Here is a 21734-nt window from a genome sequence, read left to right on the forward strand (position 1 = left end):
AATGTAAGACCAAGACAAACTGGAGCCATCTGTCTCTCACGACCTCAGTGGCAGGCAACCTGCACAAGAATCAGGTGCTCTTCCCACCAAGGAGAAGCTGGGGGGAGCAATAAGCCTGGGTCCTACCCACACCTGGAGGCCCCTAGCAGGATCGTTAGAGAATGCATGGGCTACAGTGGTGTCCTGCACTCCCCACCTTAAGGGTGTACTTGAGCTGCTGGCCTCACTTCCACTCCCAGGTTCTCAGGAAAATTTCCCTTGGAGTCAACCCGAACGTGAAGCCATCCAGGGAAGAGCATTCTGGGAATCATGTTTTAAGTTATGATGACACACTACAAAACCACCAGAGGCCCCCTAAGATCAATTTCAAAGGGTGGCTTTGGAGGTTCATTTACAGGCCAGTACATCTGTTAAAGTGATGAGGGGGGCATATCTGAAGGTAAGGAGAGGAGGTGAAGGGAGCATTCATTGTGGTCTGCAAGATGTGGCTGTCACAGAGAATAGAAACGCCAGGGAGAGGCTAAGTATGAACTACATGGCCACATATCCAAATGACTATAAATGTGTCTGCAAAAATATCTGACTTTATGTTGGGACAAAAGCCATGTCTCAGAAGTCCTGAAGGATCCTCAGGAGTTGCTGAGTGTCCAGGCTTTCTCTGGATACCCCAACCTGACCCCACTCCATTTCCCTCTGCCCTTCTCCTCTGAGCACCAGGGAGGACAAGAGTAAGGAAGATATGGGAGACAGGAACCCATACCACTAGCAGCTCCTCAAGGGCTGTGGAGAGGAGCCCCTGAATGCCCATTTCACAGCTTCCTTCTTTGGTAGAAGCCAGATTGTTCCCAATGTACCCGAGTGGGATGGAATAATGAGGCCATATTCCGCAAATGTGTAGGTCTGTCTCAAGAAATGTTTCCTCTCTGTGGGGAAGCAGAAGGTGGAATGAGATAATAAAAGCAGGTGGAAGGCAATTCTTTCCAAAGCCCAGGACCTGAAGTGGCCCCACCAGGTGTGGCAGGCCTGAGTTCTGAGTCTGTACCTCAATGGGAACCTTTATTGGTCATGTGTGTCCAGGTCTGCTTCTGGTTTTGTATGGACTGTATCAAGCAATAGTGGTCTCCAGAGCTGTGATATTCAACGACTCTCTCCTGTATCCTTTGTGGACTCCTAAGAATAAAGGGAGATGGGCCAGGCTGTGGAAACTATCCAGCGAAGGTTTGTTGAAGATAGTGGCTGGCTCCCTCTTAGTGATTTATGAGATCAGCTGCACTCATGGAGCGTTGAAACTGATGAACAGGGAGCTGCCACCAAGGTTTCTGTACCCCAAAGAGTGGCAGCACCTCACCATGTTCACCCTCCTCATACTCAACGGCTGTGTAGATGTCATGAGCAAGAACATGCTCCCTCAGAGGTGTGTGGCCCTAGAAAAAGGTGCCCTGGTCCTGTCTTTTTATGAGCTCCTGCTACTGATGGTGTCACATGTTAAGGAGTCATCGGGGATTGAGCTGCAAGTTCATTATCTGCTCATCTTGGTGGTGTTACTGCTGTTGCTGGTGTTAACTGTAGAACTCTGGGCTCCTGAGATGTTTCAACTCTGGATGATGGAGACTTTGCTGATTCTGATCATGGGCTCCTGGCTGATACAGGCAGGCTTTATTCTGTACAGACCAGTCTCTGGTTACCCTTGGGATGATGATGACATGAATGACCTCATGTTTGTCACCACCTTCTTCTGCTGGCACGTGATGTGTGACGCCTTGTGCCTGTTTGCAATCTATGGCTTCTCTTACTTTTGGCATCGTTGTTACTACTCCAGCTTGAAGATGATGGGGTCTAAAGAAGCTCCCTATCACAAGAGCACTCCAGAGCCCCTCTACAGGCTGTTGCAGGAAATAGAACAGCCAGAGAAGGAAGACCAGGCTCCTCTGTTTGCAAAGAGCTCACTTCGAGACAAAGCCTAGAGTGCCTGGCACATACTTCACCCCATCTCCTCTTCCCCCATGGGTCCTCTCAGCCTCATGTATGACATCTTTTTTTGTTCCCCAATAAAGGTAACAGCCATAGAAGACAGCAGTTGGTGTATTTGCTGTCTCTGAGATATCACTGCTGAGATAAGGAGAGTCCTAAGAAAGGGATGTTTATGGAATTTGGGGAGAGGGAGGAAGAGGATCAGGGGAATAAATCAGCATGCAAGCAGAGCCCCAAAAGAAGAGAATGCAATAGAAGGGCTTTGAAGGGAGGAGTCTCTGCAGAGGGCGCATTAGAGTCCCCCAGGTATTCCATCGATGCTGCTTCTCCAGGCACCTGTGACTGCTTTTACCTGAGGGAATAAAGATTTCTGATAATTAAAAACTGGAATCATCCAAGCCTCATCCTGTTTCAGTGGGTATTGTGTGTGCTCACCAATGGGATTTATAATGGATGTACACAGTTTGAAATTATGCCCTGGGGCTGGGGATGTGGCTCAAGCGGTAGCGCGCTCGCCTGGCATGCGTGCGGCCCAGGTTCTATCCTCAGCACCACATACAAACAAAGATGATGTGTCCGCCGAGAACTTAAATAAATAAATATTTAAAAAAAAAAAAAGAAATTATGCCCTTTTTGCCTCCCCCCGCTTACACCCAACTTTTAAGGTTTGGTACATTTCAGAATTTTATGCATAAAGTGACTTTTAAAAAATAACTTGAATTTGCACAATTCAAGTTTTAATAGCATTTAAATGCTCAGTACTTTCTCGACTTCATTTTTTATTACTCTGTCGTCAAAGCTTCTCTCTTTCACCATTGCCACCCTTGTACATGTAATGTATTGGACACAATCTTTAGGTCTTCACAAATTTCCATCCCTTGCATCTCACAGAAAGTTACAGAAAGTCATACCTGGTCACAGTTTTACCATCTGATTAGATATTCAGCATAAACCCCACCTCCACTCCACCCCTCTGAACATCTCCAAGGCGGCCTTCTCCAAGAACTCTTGAATTCTCAGGCACTTTCATCAAATCCACTTTGTTATTTCCCCCATACATCTGATTCACTTTGTTTTGTTCTGTTTGGGGAAATCATTTCCCTTGGGGAGGTTTTTCCTCACTGACACATGTGTAGGTGCAGAGAGGGTAGAAACTTTGCTATATTTGGGTTACAAAATGTCCTAAAGTTTATGCCAACTATGAGACATAGTGATGCTTACTAAAGGCTAATTTGTTCCAGAACATCCCCCTGTGCCTTCTAGATATGTTACAGACAGGTCAGAGGGTTCGTGAACCTCTGGGCCACACCAGCAGTCCTAAATCTTGAGTCACTGCCTTAGTAACGGACTGACTTTCTTCCTGGCTCTTGGGGATAGTAAAATCTAGTAACCTGTTTCCAAACTGTTTACTATGATTGATTTAAAAAAAAATCCTCACAACTGTTTCTATTGATTTGCTCTAGTCTCAGAGCTGCCATAAGGCTGGACAGGAGTTCAAACGCAGGTGTGCTAGACCCAAATCTGTGACTGTGTCCTTCAGGCCATAGTGACTTTGACAAGGGAAATGGAGAAGGAAGTAATCCTCAAAATGAAATAAGGAGGGAGGAAGGAAAGGAAGAAGAAAGGAAGGGTAGGGGGCAGTTCAGCCAGAAGGCCCAGGTGGAGGAAGCAGCACGGTGTATATGCGCTGGACACCCCTGAAGGGGGTGCTTATGTTACACTTGCTGTCCCACCCTCACCACGGCCCCTCGCCTCTGGGAATGAGAATGAATCTGGCCTACTCTCAACCTTTGGCTCAGTGTTAGATCTCTGTGTTCAGATCCAAGTGAGGGCAGAGACCTGTTTGTGACTAAGCCTTCAGCCACTGCACTTCCCTTTTATTTTCGCTTCCCAGACTCTGATCAACTGCCTTTCTTTGGGGTCCTCCTTTCTCTTCACCTCTCTTACACGTTGATGATAGAGGATGAACAAGCACAAATGCTGTTAACTGCCCATTTCCAGGCACTTGAGGTCTCGTTTTGTAAGGATAAACCTCTTATAATCATGCAACAATCCCAACATAATCTCTCTCAAATAGCCACATAAGCAACTGCACTTGTGTATTATTAATTTACCGTATATAAGATGTAACAGAAAAGCCCACCCCTTGGACAGTTAAGAAAAAACTTGCCACTCATGCTTGGGGAACAAGTTTGTAATCCTCACAAAATTCCACCAGAGGGCACTATGTTCCCATAGCCTGGGGACAAGCAATTCGTTCTTCAATCCCAGTACACAAGTCTCCTAAGAACTTGTTTTAAAAGTGGGAGAGGGCCAGGTGCACGGGTCACACCTGTCATCCCAATCACTAGGGAGGCTGAGGCAGGAGGATCCCAAGTTCAAAGGCAGCTTTAGCAATTTAGCAAGGCCCAAAGCAACTTAGTCTTAGTGAGACCCTAATTTAAAATAGAAAATTTAAAAGGCTGGGATGTGTCTCAGTGGTTAAGCACCCCGGGTTCAGTCCCTGGTACAAAAAAAAAAAAAAAAAAAAGTGAGAGGCAGAAGGAGGGCAGGAAAAGTACAGAAGCAGACTAAATATTGCCCAAGCATCCAAAAAAACACCCTAGGGCTATTTCCCATTAAAATTTGGCACACAAAGGTGAAATAAACAGGGACCCAAATCAATTAATGGGGTTAGGGGTGAGGCAGGAAAAACTGGATCCAGTTGAGGATTTCTTTGGGAAAAGTACCAAAGAGCATTCTGACCCAAATAAGTTTTTGATCAGAGTGCCAAATTGTCTAAACATTTTTTTCTTTTTCTCTTTCCACATTTTTTATGGGTGCATTACAGTTGTACTTAATGATGAGATTTGTTGTTACATATTTGTACATGCACAGACAACAATATAATTGGGCTATAATTTCCTAAACTTTTAAAAAGCTTCAATCTAGAGATCTACATATGCATTGAGAATAGGAAACAAAAACGATCTAGGAAAATCCCAGATTCTCAAAATGAAACTAAGGAAAGATTATTATATGTGACTAATAATCTCCAAAGATTACTTTACCCTACTGACTTGTGTCCGTCCACCTGTGTGTGTGTGTGTGTGTGTGTGTGTGTGTGTGTGATGCTGGCAGTGGAAAGCAGGGCCTTCAGCACACTAAGCATGTTCTCTACCACAGAGCTACACTCTAGCCCCTCCAAAGATCCCTTCAAAGAGAACCAGCTACATAGCACCTATTTTCTCATATCTTGGTTATTCACAAAGAAAATGTACACAGAATGGTCACTATACCGAAGTCACTGGGTAAACTGTAATATAAGACTTTGGGGTAAACTGGTCAGTCCCTGTACTCTGTACTTTCTTCAGTGGTTTGGTAGGAATTTCATTATTTTAGAAGTGGTGGCCCAGGAACTCCACCCACAGGCTAAGGACACTGAAAGAAGGGGACCAGAGAAATGTGCTCAAAGGAATGGCACCTTGGAAGTACATTAGGTTGTGGAATGCTGTCCTAACCTGACTTCAGCAAGTTACAAGTTACCTAGGCCTCAGTTTCTCCTCTTTAGGATAAAAAGGCATGAAAATCTAATGCCAGAACTGTATGGCTGTAATTTTCTCTATAAGACTTATTTCCCATGTTGTGAGGTAAGATGAACTTGACTTTTCCCAATTTTCCAAGCAGATTCCTAATAAAGACAAGACTTAGAATAGAGCTCAAACAGACCCAAGCCTTCCATCCTAATGCACAGTGTGGCAAGTGGAGTGTTCCCTAAATTGAAATGATTTCAGTGAGTGTTCGACAAAGACTCAAATCAGGCTTAGGAGAACTTAGCTGAGGTTCAAATCTCAAGTTTCCTTTTCTCAATTGAAGAGTATCAAATAATCAAGATACATAAAGAATAATTCTTGTGCTCAGTGGTTGGTTACTAAATTGAAGTATAATCTGGTCCTTCCTTCTGTAATTGCGGAGAGTGAAGTTTGTAAGGTCACCCACCTATACCTTCTTCCCAAAATATGGTTTAAGAGTAATGCTATTAACTTCCAAAGCTGTTCTTCTTTTTTGTCTTATTATTTTCTTTCTTATTTATTTATTTATTTATTTATTTTTATTATTGGTTGTTCAAAACATTACAGAGCTCTTGACATATCATATTTCATACATTAGATTCAAGTGGGTTATGAACTCCCATTTTTACCCCAAATACAGATTGCAGAATCACATCGGTTACACATCCACATTTTTACATAATGCCATATTAGTGACTGTTGTATTCTGCTACCTTTCCTATCCTCAACTATCCCCCCTCCCCTCCCCTCCCATCTTCTCTCTCTACCCCATCTACTGTAATTCATTTCTCTCCTTGTTTATTTTATTATTTTCTTTTAAGATTCAATCATGGTCTATTCTTTTGAAAAGAATTGATGTTGGTTTATTAAACAAGTAAAGAAAAAGTTGACAATTCAGGTCAGATTTTTAAGGTGTCCCCAATCCTGACTTTCAGTTGTGCTCCCTTTTCACTGATTACCTTTGAAACAACAACACAGGCCCTGGAAAAGCCCTCTCAGAGCACTGGATTAAAGGCTTCAGACCTACAAAGTGAGAAGAGTTCTTTTAAGTGAGAAAGAAGTTGTGAGGAGAACTCAAAGGTAAAGCCCACCCAAGACAAGGCCTTCATTTCAGGCAGTAGAGCAACAATGAAGAAATGTGCTTAGTCCTGGGCTATGTCTGCAGATCCGGAATAAAATCTTCTGTAATATTGCTCTCCTACTCCACCCACCCCTGGGACAGAACAACTCAAAGAGAGAGAACCTAGCTTCAAAGCACATGCCCTAAGAACCCCCTTCTTCTCAGCTTTGAAACTGTGCACCCAGAGACTGAAAAGTTTATGAGTCCAAGAATCCTAATGTTCTTTTTATGGAGGGGTAGAAAATGGGGGCGGTGGCAATTTATGGAAGAAGGGGAAGAAAATCAAAGGGTAGCAGATACAGCGGTCAAAGTGGGTGAAACAGGGTGTTCTACTTTTTTACTTCTCTAAAAAGTACAGTCTGGTTTTCTGGGGGTGAACCAACTGAAGAACTTTCTTTTGCTTTTTCTTCCATCGCACACTCTAAAAAATTCCCTGCTCAGTCCTTCGACTTATCTAGGTTCTAATTTGGTTGATTTAAGCAAGTGTGGGACTGACGTAGGAGGCCTCTTGCTCACTCCTGAAAGAGTCAGTGGTCATGTATTATGTTCCTAACTGCCACAAGGCAGGCCCCTGGTCACAGGAAAGGATCAAAGCAAATCCATTTCCATTCTCGGAAAAGCAGCTCAAAGCACATGTTCTCTTGATGATGCCGCTGTCATTTCTGTGTGGTCAACAAACGTTTACTGAACACTCCCTCTGGACACTACTGGGGGATATGGAGATGACAGAGCTGCTCTTGGAGGTTAACATACATAGCAAGGGAAGTGGACACTCAGAAATGCAGAAACGCCACAAGATTAGAAAATTACATTTGTGCCTTCCTATTCCACTTTCCATTATGTTTTCCATCCCCATCTCAGGTGCTAGTAATGCCACAGAAAGCTCTGGTTTACGCTTTGGCAGTTTGGCATCTGGAGACCAACATCTCGTAAAACAAGAACATCACTTTTCCCTTCCTCTGCTCCCTTCCCAACCAGTTCTGAAGACTTGGTAGAAAGAGTAAGAATGAGAACAGCTCACTTTGTTACCAGGTCTAAGCCCACCTTCCTTAAACCAAAGATGGAGCATTATACTAAATCAGAAAGTTGATTTCAGTCTCCTTAAATGGGAAAAGAAATACTCTAATCCCTTCACATTATTCTGGCCTATCATATATAATGTTTTCCAAACCTTTATTATGTTCCTGGCCCTAATCTCTTTTGTTAATGCTATCACAATTAATCCCTACAATTTATAGGTAGCTATTATTTTCCCATTTCATAGGCAAGAAAACCCAGGCTCTGTGTGGCTAAGTAACTTGGTCAACACAAAGGTGGTAAGAGGTCAAGTTCAGGTTTGAACCTAGGTTTGTCGGATCTGATGCCCTGCCTTTAACTACCATACTATAATGTTTCAACATGCAGTACTAAAATCTAACAAGGAATTTGCTATGTGAGGTGCCTTACCCAGTCCAAAATATATCAGAAACCTGTGTTAGAGATGAATACTGCATCTATCACTTGAAAGTGCTACAGTGTTCCACACACTTAAAAGGAAGGGATGGTGACCAAAGAAGCCAAGTAATGTGTGTGTGGTCACAAGCAACATTTATTTTTCATATTTGTGGTACAAAACATAACCAGAAGAACAAACATTTTCCCTTCCTTTTCTAAGGGCACTGGAAGGATGAATTCTTGGTCTTTAAACAGAAAATCACAGTCTAAAATAGTGGGGCTCCTGGAACACTAAAGACCAGACATGACAGGTGGATTTCAGCCACTAAAAAAGAAGCCACAATTAATTAATTGGAAAGCAAAATCAGGGAGAATTCCTTTAAGGAATCCTAAATTTCTGAAGAATTTTTGACTTCCGAAGGGGGAGCAAAGACTTGGAAGGGGACCTGGGAAGAGCTGGAAAACCCGCGGCTTTCCTTTAGCTGCCCTTGCGGTAGTTTGCACGCAGAAATTTCACATCAGGTGGGTGGCACTAAAGGCCATTCTTGGAACCACTTCATTTTCCAGATCTGGAAACTTGGGCCCAGAGAGGCTGCGACTTGCCCAGGGTCTCACTGAGGCAGTACTGGACAGGTCTCCTTTGTGGAGCCCTCCAGAATCCTCTCTGGAGTACAGAAACACAGCCCTTCAGGGGAAAATAGGAAATCACAGGGTTCTGTTCACTTTCCCAAGCCCACGACGGGACCAGGGACGAGTGCTCTTCCAAGCCTTGAGACCAGGTCTCTGCAGGCCGAGGGCCTCCCGCCCTGGCTGGGGCTTGCCCCAGTGCTCCGCGTCCAACTTCACCCGAGCGCGCGCGGAGGGCGGGAGGGAGGCTCTCTCACAACAAAGGGCGAAATTCGGTTTCTGTGAATCTGGGCTCGCGGAACTTGCACGGAGGAGGCAGCCAGGGGGGAGGCCCGGGCGGCCCTCGGGGCTGGCGGGTGGGCAGCGAGGACAGGGTCCCCGGGCAGGCCCGGCCCTCCGCGCGGCGGCCGCGCTCCCCTCCCCCACGCCCCTTTCTCTTTCTTTCTTCCCAGCTCCCTCGCCCCACCCGGCGGCGCCCGCTCGGCTCCTCGCCCAATGGCCGCGGGGCCCCGGCGCGCATCAGCTGATGGGCCCCGGTCCCGGCCGCGGCGAGCCAATCAGGGCGCCGGGGGCGGCCCCGGGCGGCCGATAAAGGGTGCGGGCTTGCAGGCGGCCGGACAGAGCCGAGAATGGGAGAAGAGCGGAGCTGCTGAGCGCCCCGGCGAACTCCTCTCCTCTCTCCTCACCTCGCTCTCACGGCCCGCCCGCCCGCCACCTGCTCGCCGCCCAGGTAAGCACGCGGCCGGCCCCGCGGGCCCTGAGTGACGCGCGGCGCCCCGGCCCGGGTTTTGGCCCGGCCCGGCCGCCTCCCACCTGCTGTCTCCAGCTCCGCGTTTCGGCCCCGGCCGCGGGCTTCACACGCTCCCGCTTCCCGCGTGCTTGGGCCGCCGGCGGCTCCGAGTCCGCCCCATCCGGTTGGCGACGGCGGGGCGCGCCCTCGACCGGGCTCCGAGCGGGACGGTGGGGGAGGGTGTTGTTTTGATCCTCCTTTCGCTACTTGCGGCCCGAAGCGCCGCCCCCGGAGGCCGGCGCCCTGGGTGGCTTGTGCAGTGTGGACTGAGTGGCCGCAGGGTCCCTTCGCGAGGGCGGGCGCAGGCGCCTCGCGGCTCCTTCCGCGGTGGCGCGTCCGGGAAGTCCTGGTGGCACCCGGCTTTTAGACGCCCGGGTTGAGGCCGGGAGCCGCGAGCGTTGTTTGCGCGGCCAGCTCCCGCCGCGGGGTCCCCGGGCTCCTGTAATGTGACCGAACAATGGAGGGCCGGGGTCGCGTCGTGGAGAGCGGACATCGCAGTGGAGACACCCGGCCGGCTCGAGGCAGCAGCCGCGCACCGTCCCTCCAGCCGCCGCAGGCTCGACCCTCCCCGGCCTCTACCCCCGCGGGGCATGGCTGGCTCGGCGAGGCCCTGAGGTCAACGCGGGCCGGAGGGGCGGGGCGCCCATTTTCAGAACCTTAAGTGGGAGGGGGCTGCTCTCAAGGTGGCTTATCCCAACTCCCCCGGGGGCGGGAAGCGGAGATCCACTTCCAGCCGCAAATTCTCAAAGAAGATCACAAATGAAGATGACGATGACCTGGAGTCTCAGGCCTCCGAGACGACCCCCACCAACTCCTGCGACTTCGTGGCCTACTCCAAATCCGGGGGGAAACCATGGGTCAAGGCTAAGACCTTAAACCAACTCCACCAGCAGCCTATGTATTCCAATGCCTCCCGGCAGGACCGCTCCGTGTCTTTGTCCCTCTCCCCTACTCCATCACCGTCACCCTCACCCAGAAAGCTTCGTTGCTTGGACCCGCGAGAGATCCCCAGTGAAGAGAAGCATGAGCACAACAGTAAAAAAAGGAGGGCTAGAGAGGTCAACCCCAGCAGTCCCCTAGACCTTCTCTGGCAGGGGTGAGTGAGGGGGCAGGGAGGAGGACACTGCGAAGGGGGCATCTGCAGACACCACCCTGAACTTCAGAACCCGTTCTCCCACGTGTACTTGGCACCATGTAGGCACCAGCTGCTGGCATCCAACTGCTCTCACCAAAGAACAGGAGATCTGGAACCTAGGCTTAGAGACAGTGGTCTGATGTTGGAGAGGAAAGCTGAGACTGGGTTGTAGCTTTCAGAAGTTGTCCTAGCCTTCCATGGCAGGGGTGGGAGGTGGGATTTGATGACCTGTCTTGTAGACTCTGTAGGTAAAGATAATGTTGATTCTGTAATACGACTGGACAGGCGAGGTCCTCCTCTTCCCCAGGGGAAGGGTGAGGCAGTTGGAGGGAGAAGCAGTTTTCAGCAGGGCAAACATGGATGTTTGCCCATAGAAACTTTGCCACTGTACTTCAGAAAGTTGCCCAAGTCATTGGAGGAGAACAGTGTGTTCCCTTTCCAGCCACCCTGGGCTAGAGAGGGAGGGGGGAACATTTCCTCTTGTATGGAGGCTGGTTTTGTGGCTTCAGAGATGTCTTCTTTTGGAGGCTTTGTGGTCATGGCTTGCAATCATGCCTCGGAGCTTTTTGAAATCCCAGATCTTTTTGATTAGAAATGGAAATTTTCTACTTGTAAAGAATCTTTAGTAAAATCCCCAGAATATTGTCATTCTCACATTTAAATCTGAGGCCTGTCTTCTGAAGTGAGAATTTTACATCACACCAATGAAAAATTACGCAGCATGCACATTGGAGTCTGATTCAGAACAGAAACCACAGCAACCAGGTCTCTAGCTGGATTTTACTTGAACTGGAAGATGGTAAACATTCTGTCTCTGAACTTTTGTATCGTCATTTAAAAAAAAATAAAATTATTTCTAATTTGTTATATGACAGCAGAATGCATTTCAATTCATAGGACACATATAAAGTACAATGTCTCTAGTAGAGAGTAGAGTCTACCAAGTAGAGTCACATTAGTGTCTTCATACGTGTTCTTGGGGTAATGATATCCATCTCATTCCACCGTCCTTCCTACCCCTTGCCCACTCCCTTCTCCTCCCTCCCCTTTGCCCTATCTAAAGTTCCTCCATTTGTATTATCATTTTTGTTTCCTCCTAGTCACTTATTTCAAAAAGTTACCTACCTTAGCCACACTGAGGGAATAAAACTTTGCACTAGACTAATGGAATTTTAGAATTGAAAGCATAGATTCTAGCTTGGAAGCTTCAGATCCGTAGTATCTGAAACTCTTCAACCTCTGAGCCCCAGGATGCCAAGAGATGTCAGTTAATACCAAGGCCTTGGTCTAGCAAGTTTTTTGTTTTGCTATGTAAGTACTGTGTCACTTACCCAGCCCCAAGTATCTGCTTTAATTGCTTCAAAAGGTGATGATCAGATTTTTACACAGTACTCTTATGTTACTTTTGTGTGATATGAAGTTTTGAACCCTCTGAAGGCAGAGCAAATAATTGTTACTTTAGTTGTGTTGAGTTCTAAAGGGGCGGGCTCTCCACTACCACTCTTAATTCAATTGTGTCCCTTAAGCCATTCCTACAGGGAATCTGTTTGGAGTGGGTGTTGATAAAATTACTTTTTTCTCTTCAGAACATCTTCCATCATGGCCACCTCAGCAAGTTCCCACTTGAACAAAGGCATCAAGCAGGTGTATATGTCCCTGCCTCAGGGTGAGAAAGTCCAAGCTATGTATATCTGGATTGATGGTACTGGAGAAGGACTTCGCTGCAAGACTCGCACCCTGGACTCTGAGCCCAAGAGTGTAGAAGGTGAGATTGGGCAGAAATGGAGTACTTGCCTATGGTGGGGGCAGTGTGGGAGTGGGCAGCAAACACCCAAGGCTTTTCAAACTTCAGTCAGTGTTAAGCTTCTTCATAGCCTCAAAGCATAGCAACAATGGAAGCCTTTATTTAATTGGACTCGTGTGTAAACCAATATATTGAAGAGAGAAGGTTTGAGTGTAATTTGTAGAGGATAAGGGGCTGGAGACTTTCCTGACTTGACCATCCTACTTAACTGGCTCTAAGGCACCCCTGGGAACCCAGTTTGAAAACCACTGCTCTTAACTGAATATGCCAAGTAATTTCCACACTGCTGAAGTCTGTGTTTAGTAGTCATATCACTGGATTTCTGCATGCAAAGTACATCCTCTAAAGTGGTTTATAAATGGGGGGACTCACCATTTGTTTTTTGTTGGAGCCACTTTTAGAAATTTTAAATGATCTGGTTACATGTCCCTTGAGGAGTTACTATATTAGGTTTTTGATCTTCATTTTTTTAGTCTAGAACAAGTTGTAGCCCTTGCCCTTCTGGGAATGGGCCAGGGGAAAAACTGTCCTCTCCTGCCTACATTAGAATAGCTTATTCTTCTGCTTATATTCACATTTGGATTGATTGAATGAAGGACCGTAATATGGAGCATATAAAGTGCTATGTGGCAGGTGTTGAACAGGCCTCTGCCATCTGAGAACTCAGTCAATAGGAGAGATGAAGAAACTGACCTCTAAAACAGTGAGAAAAGTGAACTAGTGGTATGGGAGCATCAGTCTGTTTTCTTCATCTGCAAAATAAGGACACAACGTTAGTTAGAACAGTCAGTGAAAGTAGGGGATGAGAGAAGGAAGCAACACAGATGGCCTAATGAAAGAACCAGAATCTTTCCCCTGTCTCTTAAATGACTGATTCACTGATTATAATAACAAAGTACCTCATTGTCTGCTGGTATAGAGTAGACTTATTTAAGTAGGAAATGTCTGTCAACTTTTGGTGGCTCTTGTGACTTAATTCTTTTAAGGAAGTGAGGGTACAGTGATCTTACTTGGAATGCAGGTACACAAGTAGAGATGGTGTTTTACACAAGGATGCATTCATGCCACACTTTCTGGGAATGACAAAGTAAATCTTTAGAAATGGAAAGGTGAATGAGGGGCTGGTTATATTTCTTGCCTGAGAAGCCTTCCTATACATTTTTAATTTTTCCTTCTCTTTTTGATTCAGAGTTGCCTGAGTGGAATTTTGATGGCTCTAGTACTTTTCAGTCTGAAGGCTCCAATAGTGACATGTATCTTGTACCTGCTGCCATGTTTCGGGACCCCTTCCGCAAGGATCCCAACAAGCTAGTGTTCTGTGAAGTTTTCAAGTACAACCGAAAGCCTGCAGGTATGTATAAGATGGGTTTGGATGTCCCTACCTCAGTCCAGCAATTCTGTAAGGGGAGGAGACATTCTGAAATCAGTATTAGGAAGACTAGACTATCAGCACTGTTTAAGAATTTGGAGGATTGGGGGTCTATCTCTTCACCTTCTATGGTCCCCTTTACTAGTTATGTACAATGATGAATTTTTAATGTTTTTGCTGCTAAGAATCCCCAGTGACAGAGCCACCTGTTTGCCTGGAAATTTTTGAGAATCTGGATTCAGAATCTTGTTTGAATCCTGAACTGCTATTTTGCTGATTTAAAAATTGAGAAAATAATAAAATTTACCTGAAAGTTGGTAAGATTAAATTATTTAATACATGCAAATCTTTTGGAACAATTGTACATCAAATATTGGTTGCTGTTTCACTAAACAGCATAGTTTATCCACTGACAAACATGAACATCTTGGTTCTCAGATAACATATATTTGCCCTGAGGTTTGCTATAACTGCATCTTATGGTCCCTGTTTGCAGACAGGTCTTTCGCAGTTGTCAGCCAGTGAGACTTAATGACTCTACACTTTCTTTGCCTTTGCACGAGGCATTATTGTTGGTAAAGGGCGTGGGCTCTAAAGCCAAGGCAACCTTGGGTTTCCTGGCTCTGTGCTTGCCCCAAAGTGTGGGCAAGTTATCTAACAACACTTCTGAGCCTCCAAAACTGGGTGCAAAGGCACATGCTTATAATCCCCACAACTCGAGAGGCTGAGGTAGGAAGATCACAAGTTCGAGATCAACCTCTGCATTTAGTGAGATACCTTGTCTCAACAAAGTACTTCTAATGCCCACCTCAGGGTTGTTATTCAGATGAATATTTTTTGTTTTGAAGTTCTGTTCTAGCTTGGAAATTGTTTCCAGTTGAGCTCATCTCATTTTTGTTTTTCTTTTGCACCAGCCAATGCTATATAATTTAGCACTTAAGCTCACCTGGAATGTAAGCCTCCTACAGAACAAACTATTCTTAATAAAAATTAGACTTGGCTAGGACAGTGGTGCATGCCTGTAATCCCAGCTACTTGGAGAATAAGGCAGAAGGATCACAGCCTGGCAACTTAGTGAGACTCTGTCTCAAAATTTAAAATAAGGGGGTGGGGCCTGGAGATATAGCTCGGTGCAACGCCCTGGATTCCATCCCCAAAACCGTGCAAAAAAATAATTACAGCTTTGGCTCTAAGTGCCTGAGAAATTAGGGGATAAATTTGACAACTAGAAGCAGCTGTCTTGTGAATAGAGGGTGGAAGTGCCTGGCATTTGGTGCTTGGGAGGTGGCCAGCATGCAGATAAGGTGAACACTTGCTCTGTTCTGAATCCACTGCCATGTGACTTGGTTGTAACTGAGTTTAATTATAACTAACTAAAGTCTTTCAGAAGATCTCCTGCAGATGTGATGTGTAAATGCAGCTTTTCCCATTTTCCTGACTTGGTGATGGGACACAAAGGTTTTCCCTAGGTCAGTTCATGATCATCTCAGCTGTGTAGAGTAGGAAGACTGTTTGCACATCAGCATCCAGGCCCAGTATATGTGTCCCTAATAGCATGTTGACTCTTTCTAGAGACCAATTTAAGGCACACCTGTAAACGGATAATGGAAATGGTGAGCAACCAGCATCCCTGGTTTGGAATGGAACAGGAATACACTCTCATGGGCACAGATGGTCATCCCTTTGGTTGGCCTTCTAATGGCTTTCCTGGTCCCCAAGGTAAGTCCTTTTGGGTAAAAACTAATCCTCCCCCAGGTGCTTAGTCCAGGAAAGCCCCTCTCTCCAGAGATGGGAACAACTCTCAAAAAAAAAAGTTGAGACCAGCTGAAAATAACAGTAGAGACATGCCTTCTTGTTACCCAAATCCAGAGATGGATGTAAATGTATAAAGTGAGAAGGGGTTGAGGTGGAACCTTTGAGTCCACGAGGCTGTGGCAAAGAGGAACCCCCTAATTTCTTCATTCCCCACCTATAGGTGAAGACAGGGATTGGGGATTCAGGAGAACAACTAGTCCCAGGACTTGAGATTTCTGATTTGGGGATTTCCCCCACTTTTACCACATTGTCTTGAAACCTACAGGTCCATATTACTGTGGCGTGGGAGCAGACAAAGCCTATGGCAGGGACATTGTGGAAGCTCATTACCGGGCCTGCTTGTATGCTGGAGTCATGATTACGGGGACAAATGCTGAGGTCATGCCTGCCCAGGTAAATGGCTCTCTCTGTCAGCTTCCTGCCCTCTGAAGATGTCGGGGTAGGTAGGCAAATGGGGGCTTGGGCTAGCAAGGGCTGCTGATGCACCAGTCACTAACCCACAATTTCAGAGTGGGTTGGAGTAGAGGTGGGAAGAAAGCAGGCTGGAGCTTGAGTTCAGTGAGCAGCTGGCTTTATTGTAAAGGCCAACCTTCTCATTCTTTCTAGTGGGAATTCCAAATAGGACCTTGTGAAGGAATCCACATGGGAGATCATCTCTGGGTGGCCCGTTTCATCTTGCATCGCGTATGTGAAGACTTTGGAGTGATAGCTACCTTTGATCCCAAGCCCATTCCTGGAAACTGGAATGGTGCCGGCTGCCACACCAACTTTAGTACCAAGGCCATGAGGGAGGAGAATGGTCTGAAGTGAGTGCCTGCTGTGGGGGTCATGTTTATTCTCAAGTGAAAAAGGCTTGGGAAGGGAATATCAATCTCTTTACGTCTCTTTGTGTTTTGCCAAGTGTTTGTATTGGGGACAGGTAAGCTGAACTTCAGGCTACAAATGCCTTAGCTCTTGACAATTGGCTTATTTTTTTCTAATTCTGTCGTTTTGTTCTCATTTAGAAAGTACCAAATAATACTCAAGGAATAGAATTAAAGATGGTGATAGGGAAAGTTTAACAGTATTTAATAAGAACTAATTTAGTAACAGTACAGGCACATAGATTGGTGCTTATGGGTGGGAGAAAGTCTTTCAGCACATTATGCCTTGGTGCTACATGTCAGGCATTCTGAGCACTGGGGTACATAGTAACAAGGTGGTCACTGGTGTGAGTCATGGAGTATTGGTTGTGCTGGCCCTATACTTTGGTGAATGTCAGTCCTAGATGGCTACCTGTTCTTGTCCTTGAAGGGAGGATTTTTTTGGTGATAAGGTTAACCCTCATCTTGGGTTTTTTTTTTTTTTAGATACATTGAGGAGGCCATTGAGAAACTAAGCAAGCGGCACCAGTACCACATTCGTGCCTATGATCCCAAGGGGGGCCTGGACAATGCCCGGCGCCTAACTGGATTCCACGAAACCTCCAACATCAACGACTTTTCTGCTGGCGTGGCCAACCGTAGTGCCAGCATCCGCATTCCCCGGACTGTCGGCCAGGAGAGGAGGGGTTACTTTGAAGACCGTCGCCCTTCTGCCAACTGTGACCCCTATTCAGTGACAGAAGCCCTCATCCGCACGTGTCTTCTCAATGAAACCGGAGATGAACCCTTCCAATACAAAAACTAAATGGACTAGACCTCAGCCTTCAAGCCCCTCCTAGTTCTGCCTCCCACTCCAGCTCTTCACCCTCTGTGTTATCCCGCTTGTCCCAATTGTAACTCAAAGGGTGGAATATCAAGGTCTTTTTTTATTCCTCATGCCCAGTTAATCTTGCTTTCTTTGGCCAGGATAGAGGTGTTACGTTTTTAATCTCTTCACCCCCAGCCCCTTTTTCTTGTCAGTGAGGCTTTTTTTTAATGCGCTAGTGGGAAGGGGTGCCTGTCTGTTAGGCATGGCTGTGGGATGCAGCATGTTCTGGGGGAGCAGGGAGGTACATTTTCTTCAAGGTTGCTGAAAGAGGAGGCCAGGTGAGGTTAGGTTAGAATTCCCCCTCGTGTGGAAAGCTCTATTTCGTAAGCTGTAATTATAGAGAAGGTGGGGTGGCAGTCAGCGAGGGAAATGCCCTGGTCTCCTACTGCAGCACTTCCCTTGCTTGGGGCTGCATTCCCTTCCGAGGACACAAAGCTGGGTAAACTGATAGAAAGCCCTGTCTTAAAGGAAAAGATCTTAGTGCTTGGTCCTTCATTTATAACACAAAGCAGAGTAGTATTTTTATATTTAAATATAAAAACAAAAAAATTATGGGTGTGTGGGTATGTGTTTTTCTAAGGGAGGAAACCATCCTGGTCCCTGGGTGCTAAATTTGAGGCAAATACTTTGGTTTAGAAATAAAGGAGATCCTTTGGAGCAGGGGTGGGGAGTGTGGTACTGGGAAAGTTTACTAGGGGCGCTTAGTCTTCATTACCACTTTAGGGTCGCCCTGCCCTGTCCACCCTTCTTAAGGAGGTGGACCCTGGACGGCTGCCGGGTGAATGACATTACTGGTGGTCACCTGAGCCCAGTGGCGAGGTTTAAGACCCGCATAATTGTCCATGGGTTTCTGGGAGCGAGTTGGCTGGCCCACATGAGAGCGTTCCTGCAGAAGGCCTTGGGTTATTTTTTTGGTGAAACTAGCATGTCACTAAAGCAGGCCTTTTGATACATTAAATTTTTTAAAAGCAAAACAGAAGTTTAGATTTTAATCAAATTTGTAGGATTTCTAAGTCTAATTTTTCAAAATTGTCTGCTTCAACCATCTCTTTCCACTCTCCTCTTGGAGGAGTTGGGGACAGGGCTGGAGTGAAAATACTTGTAATGTTGTATCCTAGTGTCTTTCCTCCCAGTGCAGAATATTCCTTTCTTTGTTAAGATTCCTAAGGAGTTATTCCTTTTTTCTTTTATAATAAACAAGCCCCCTCTCCATTTGCATTTCCCCTACTGTTCCCTGGTTTTTGTGCTGGCCACAGCAGGCCAGCTGTGGTTTTCTCTTGCCATGACAACTTCTAATTGCCGTGTACAGTATGTTAGAGTTAGATAACTTCTTGTTGTAAACAAACTGTAACTGCCCAGAGCAGCGCTTATAAATCAACCTAACATAAGATCTCTTCTGACTTGTTTCTTTGTGATTGTTTAAAAAAAAAAACAAAAAACTTACATGCCATTTCATTTCTGTATTTCCTAACAAAAAAAAAAAAAGGGGGAGTATTTTGTTTTTAAAACTGTGGAGTCACATTGCTGATGAGCTTTTTCCTTGTGCCTCTAACTTGGGGTATTTGGGATCCCAGGGGTTGTCCTCACTGGGACTGTTGGGTCACACCACTTTGACATTTCCTAGCCTTCCACCTCTCCCCTTTCTGGGAGCCAGAGTTGGGTTTTGACTAGCACTGCTGTGACATGGTTTCCAGCAGTCCTGGCTTATTTTAAAATAACAGCTCAAAGTATGTAATGTGTGATTAACTGGTTATATTAGTCCTGTTCTTCCCGTATTCATTCTCTGCCCAGCTGCCAGTGATTAAATAGCAAACACTGACCATGTTGCTACCCTGGGCAAAATCGTGCAAGGCTGGCATAAACTTGTCCTTAGTTCTTACCCAAGATGCACTCAGCAGGCTCCACATTGATGCCTCTATGTCCTTGTTCTTGGTCCCTGGAGGTTCCACTTATCCTGGCCTCTTCCTACTTTAGTGTGTTCCTTACTTAGCTGGATCGAAGCAACCTCCTCCTCCCATGGTGCTGAGCATACACCTCTGACAAAAAACAGCTATCCATCTAACATGAGTTCAAACATGCAATACTGTTGAGATTGGTGGGCAGAGTGATTGTTTTAAAGTGGTTGGTGTGTGCTATCAGTTCGGAGGCAGCTGGGGCCTGTTAAATGGCAGTTGTTAGAGAAGACAATTTTCTTCCTGCAAGTGTCTCTTGTTAGCCTTGTATAACCCTAGGTATGCATGACTTCCTAGAAACATTGACCCATAATGACATAATTTTCAAGTAGCAAACCTAGTGGTTTGCTTAGCATGGTCTTGGTTTACACCTATTGCTCTAGCGTGATTGCATGCCCTCTCAGCACTTTTCCTGTTTGATGTTTGATGTTTATGCAGTTAGTCTCATTTCAACTGAGCCTCTGCTTCTACCTCCCCAGCTGGATTGCTTCCCTTCACTGAGTCACTCCTGCAAGTAGACAGAAGAGGCAATGGCCAGCCCCAGCACAGTGGGTTTTTGTTCATTGTAATCAATTCACAGACAAGATCACATGAAAAGGAAATCTGTTTATGGTAAAAATCCGAATTTAGGTGGAAACATTTTCTTCTTGACTCTCAGCTAGAATTGGTTTTGATCTATAGGTCACAGTGCAATTCCCTTGTGTTTCTAAGCTGTTTCTTATAGCTCATTTAGCAGACACCAAGTTACATGCTAACTTTTATCAGTGATAAATTAAACAGGTTGATGAGACAGATTAAACAACATGGCCCATGCCTTCAGCCTTAAAGATACAGGCCAGTGTTCACCAAAGGTTCTCCATATACCCCATAAACATGAGTTCCCTGAGTTATCTTCCCAATTACAGAATAAGAGCTAATAGAGGAGTCTTAAGGAATTCCTTCGATAGATGCTTTCTGGGGCCATTTTAAAAGATCTATATTATTGCTGACAGAATACTATATTAGTGGTTAAAAGGAGTTCTTGAACCACTGCTTCCTGCTGGGGCTCCAAATAGCTCACTCAGCTTCATAGCTAACTCCAGCTACTGGTCGATCCTTATATCAATAAGGTGCAATGTCTAGAAAGCAGCTTGTTGTCCCAAAGAAAGCAGAAGTCCCATCACTCAACAGGACTTTTCAATTGTAAACCATGAGCCGGGCATGGTGACACACGCCTGTAATCCCAGTAACTATTGAGGCTGAGGCAGGAGGATCACAAGTTAGAAGCCAGCTTCAGCAACTTAGCAAGGCCCTAACCAACTTAATGAGGCCCTGTCTCAAAAAGGGCTGAGGATGTAGCTGGGCTCAATCCGTAAAACCAAAAATAAATAAAAGGCAACTATAATAAACTATGAATTCAGCGATCCTGCTTTTCTTCTTACCACTGTATTCCCACACCTATCTCATTGCCAGCATTACTTGTTTAAAGAGTTGTTTGATTGTTGGTACTGGGGATTGAACTGAGGGGCACTTAAGCACTGAGCCACATCCCCAGTCCTCTTTACTTTTTATTTTGAGCCAGAGTCTTGCTGAGGATGGTCTTGAACCTGTGATCCTCTTAAGTCTCTGGGATTACAGGTGTGCACCACTGAGCTATTAAGCATCAGTTTTCTGAGCTTTAAGCCTACAGCTCTACTTACTAGATGTTGTCAAACCTGTGAAGTCTGGATTGCTATAACTCCAGCAGTGGCACTAAGGTGAAGTTTTTTGTTACTGAGTCTAAAAATAACTGAACCATGTGTTGATTGTTTTTCACTACAAAACACAGCCCCACAAAAGCTTCTGAAGTGTGTAATGGGAAAGAACCAGTGCTTGCTCCGTTAATTCTGTTTGGAATCGGGCTGCCAAGAGCCTCATGTTGCTTTATGTTATAACTAATATAAAGTGGCAATTCATATAACTCCAAAGGCTTCAGACAATTACTCCTGTAAACAAAGTGGGCTGATTAGAGCCTTGCCATTTTATAGCCCTTAGCTCAATCGCCAACCGTAAAAATGTGTAAAAGAGTATAATGTATAAAAAATTTCACACTTGAACTGGGGGTGTAGTTCAAGGGATGCCTAACATGAGCAAAGCCCTGGGTTTAATCCCCAGTACTGCAAAAACAAAGTTTTCACAATATGCAATATACATATACATGATATAAGCATACATATTGTGACAACGTGCATATGCATATGATTTGAATAAACAATACTGATCTTATGTAGCACTCCCCCACCCCAATATATAATATCTTAAAGAGACAGAGACTATCTTCCAGAAAAAAATACACATGAGATTTTGCTGAGCTGAAAAGGCTGTCGCTGGGTATAGGAAGATGAGATGTGAAAACTATGATCATTCTTAAAGCAGATTCCTGCTGTCAGCTCTTTCTAATGAGCTCCCCCTTCCTC

The 21734-nt window shown here is 45.5% G+C and overlaps 3 protein-coding genes across 17 annotated transcripts in view; 2 read left to right on the forward strand and 1 right to left on the reverse strand.

Moving 5' to 3' along the window:
• Nucleotides 1–9693, reverse strand: part of LOC114092350 (transmembrane epididymal protein 1-like) — a 65432-nt gene extending 55739 nt beyond the window's left edge. For 14 of the 15 annotated variants that reach the window (XM_071600256.1, XM_071600251.1, XM_071600255.1 and 11 more), the window contains exon 1: nt 9517–9692. The gene's annotated coding sequence lies outside the window, so the exon portion shown is untranslated. Of the gene's footprint in view, nt 1–9516 lie in introns of all 15 variants that reach the window. The other variant, XR_011704001.1, reaches the window with a different exon arrangement.
• On the forward strand, nt 1047–1964 carry LOC114092348 (transmembrane epididymal protein 1A-like). Its single transcript, XM_027934910.2, has one exon. The coding sequence runs from the start codon at nt 1047–1049 to the stop codon at nt 1962–1964; it is 918 nt and encodes a 305-aa protein (XP_027790711.2).
• A 737-nt stretch (nt 9694–10430) lies between the features above and the next one.
• Nucleotides 10431–17415, forward strand: Glul (glutamate-ammonia ligase). The gene is made up of 7 exons (XM_071600260.1): nt 10431–10589; nt 12215–12393; nt 13622–13783; nt 15374–15520; nt 15882–16009; nt 16223–16422; nt 16966–17415. The coding sequence occupies exons 2-7, from the start codon at nt 12228–12230 to the stop codon at nt 17282–17284; spliced, it is 1122 nt and encodes a 373-aa protein (XP_071456361.1). The 5' UTR covers nt 10431–10589; nt 12215–12227; the 3' UTR covers nt 17285–17415.
• The last annotated feature ends 4319 nt before the right edge of the window (nt 17416–21734 follow it).

Source organism: Marmota flaviventris, chromosome 12, assembly GCF_047511675.1.
Source record: "Marmota flaviventris isolate mMarFla1 chromosome 12, mMarFla1.hap1, whole genome shotgun sequence".
NCBI lineage: Eukaryota > Metazoa > Chordata > Mammalia > Rodentia > Sciuridae > Marmota > Marmota flaviventris.

What these genes read in the sequence shown, in the direction of transcription:
- Glul (XM_071600260.1), top strand. Translation starts at nt 12,228, where the DNA reads ATGGCCACCTCAGCAAGTTCCCACTTGAACAAAGGCATCAAGCAGGTG. An exon ending in TGAGCCCAAGAGTGTAGAAG is followed by an intron (nt 12,394 to 13,621) that starts GTGAGATTGGGC and finishes TTTTTGATTCAG; the next exon opens with AGTTGCCTGAGTGGAATTTT. An exon ending in GTACAACCGAAAGCCTGCAG is followed by an intron (nt 13,784 to 15,373) that starts GTATGTATAAGA and finishes GACTCTTTCTAG; the next exon opens with AGACCAATTTAAGGCACACC.
- LOC114092348 (XM_027934910.2), top strand. Translation starts at nt 1,047, where the DNA reads ATGGGAACCTTTATTGGTCATGTGTGTCCAGGTCTGCTTCTGGTTTTG.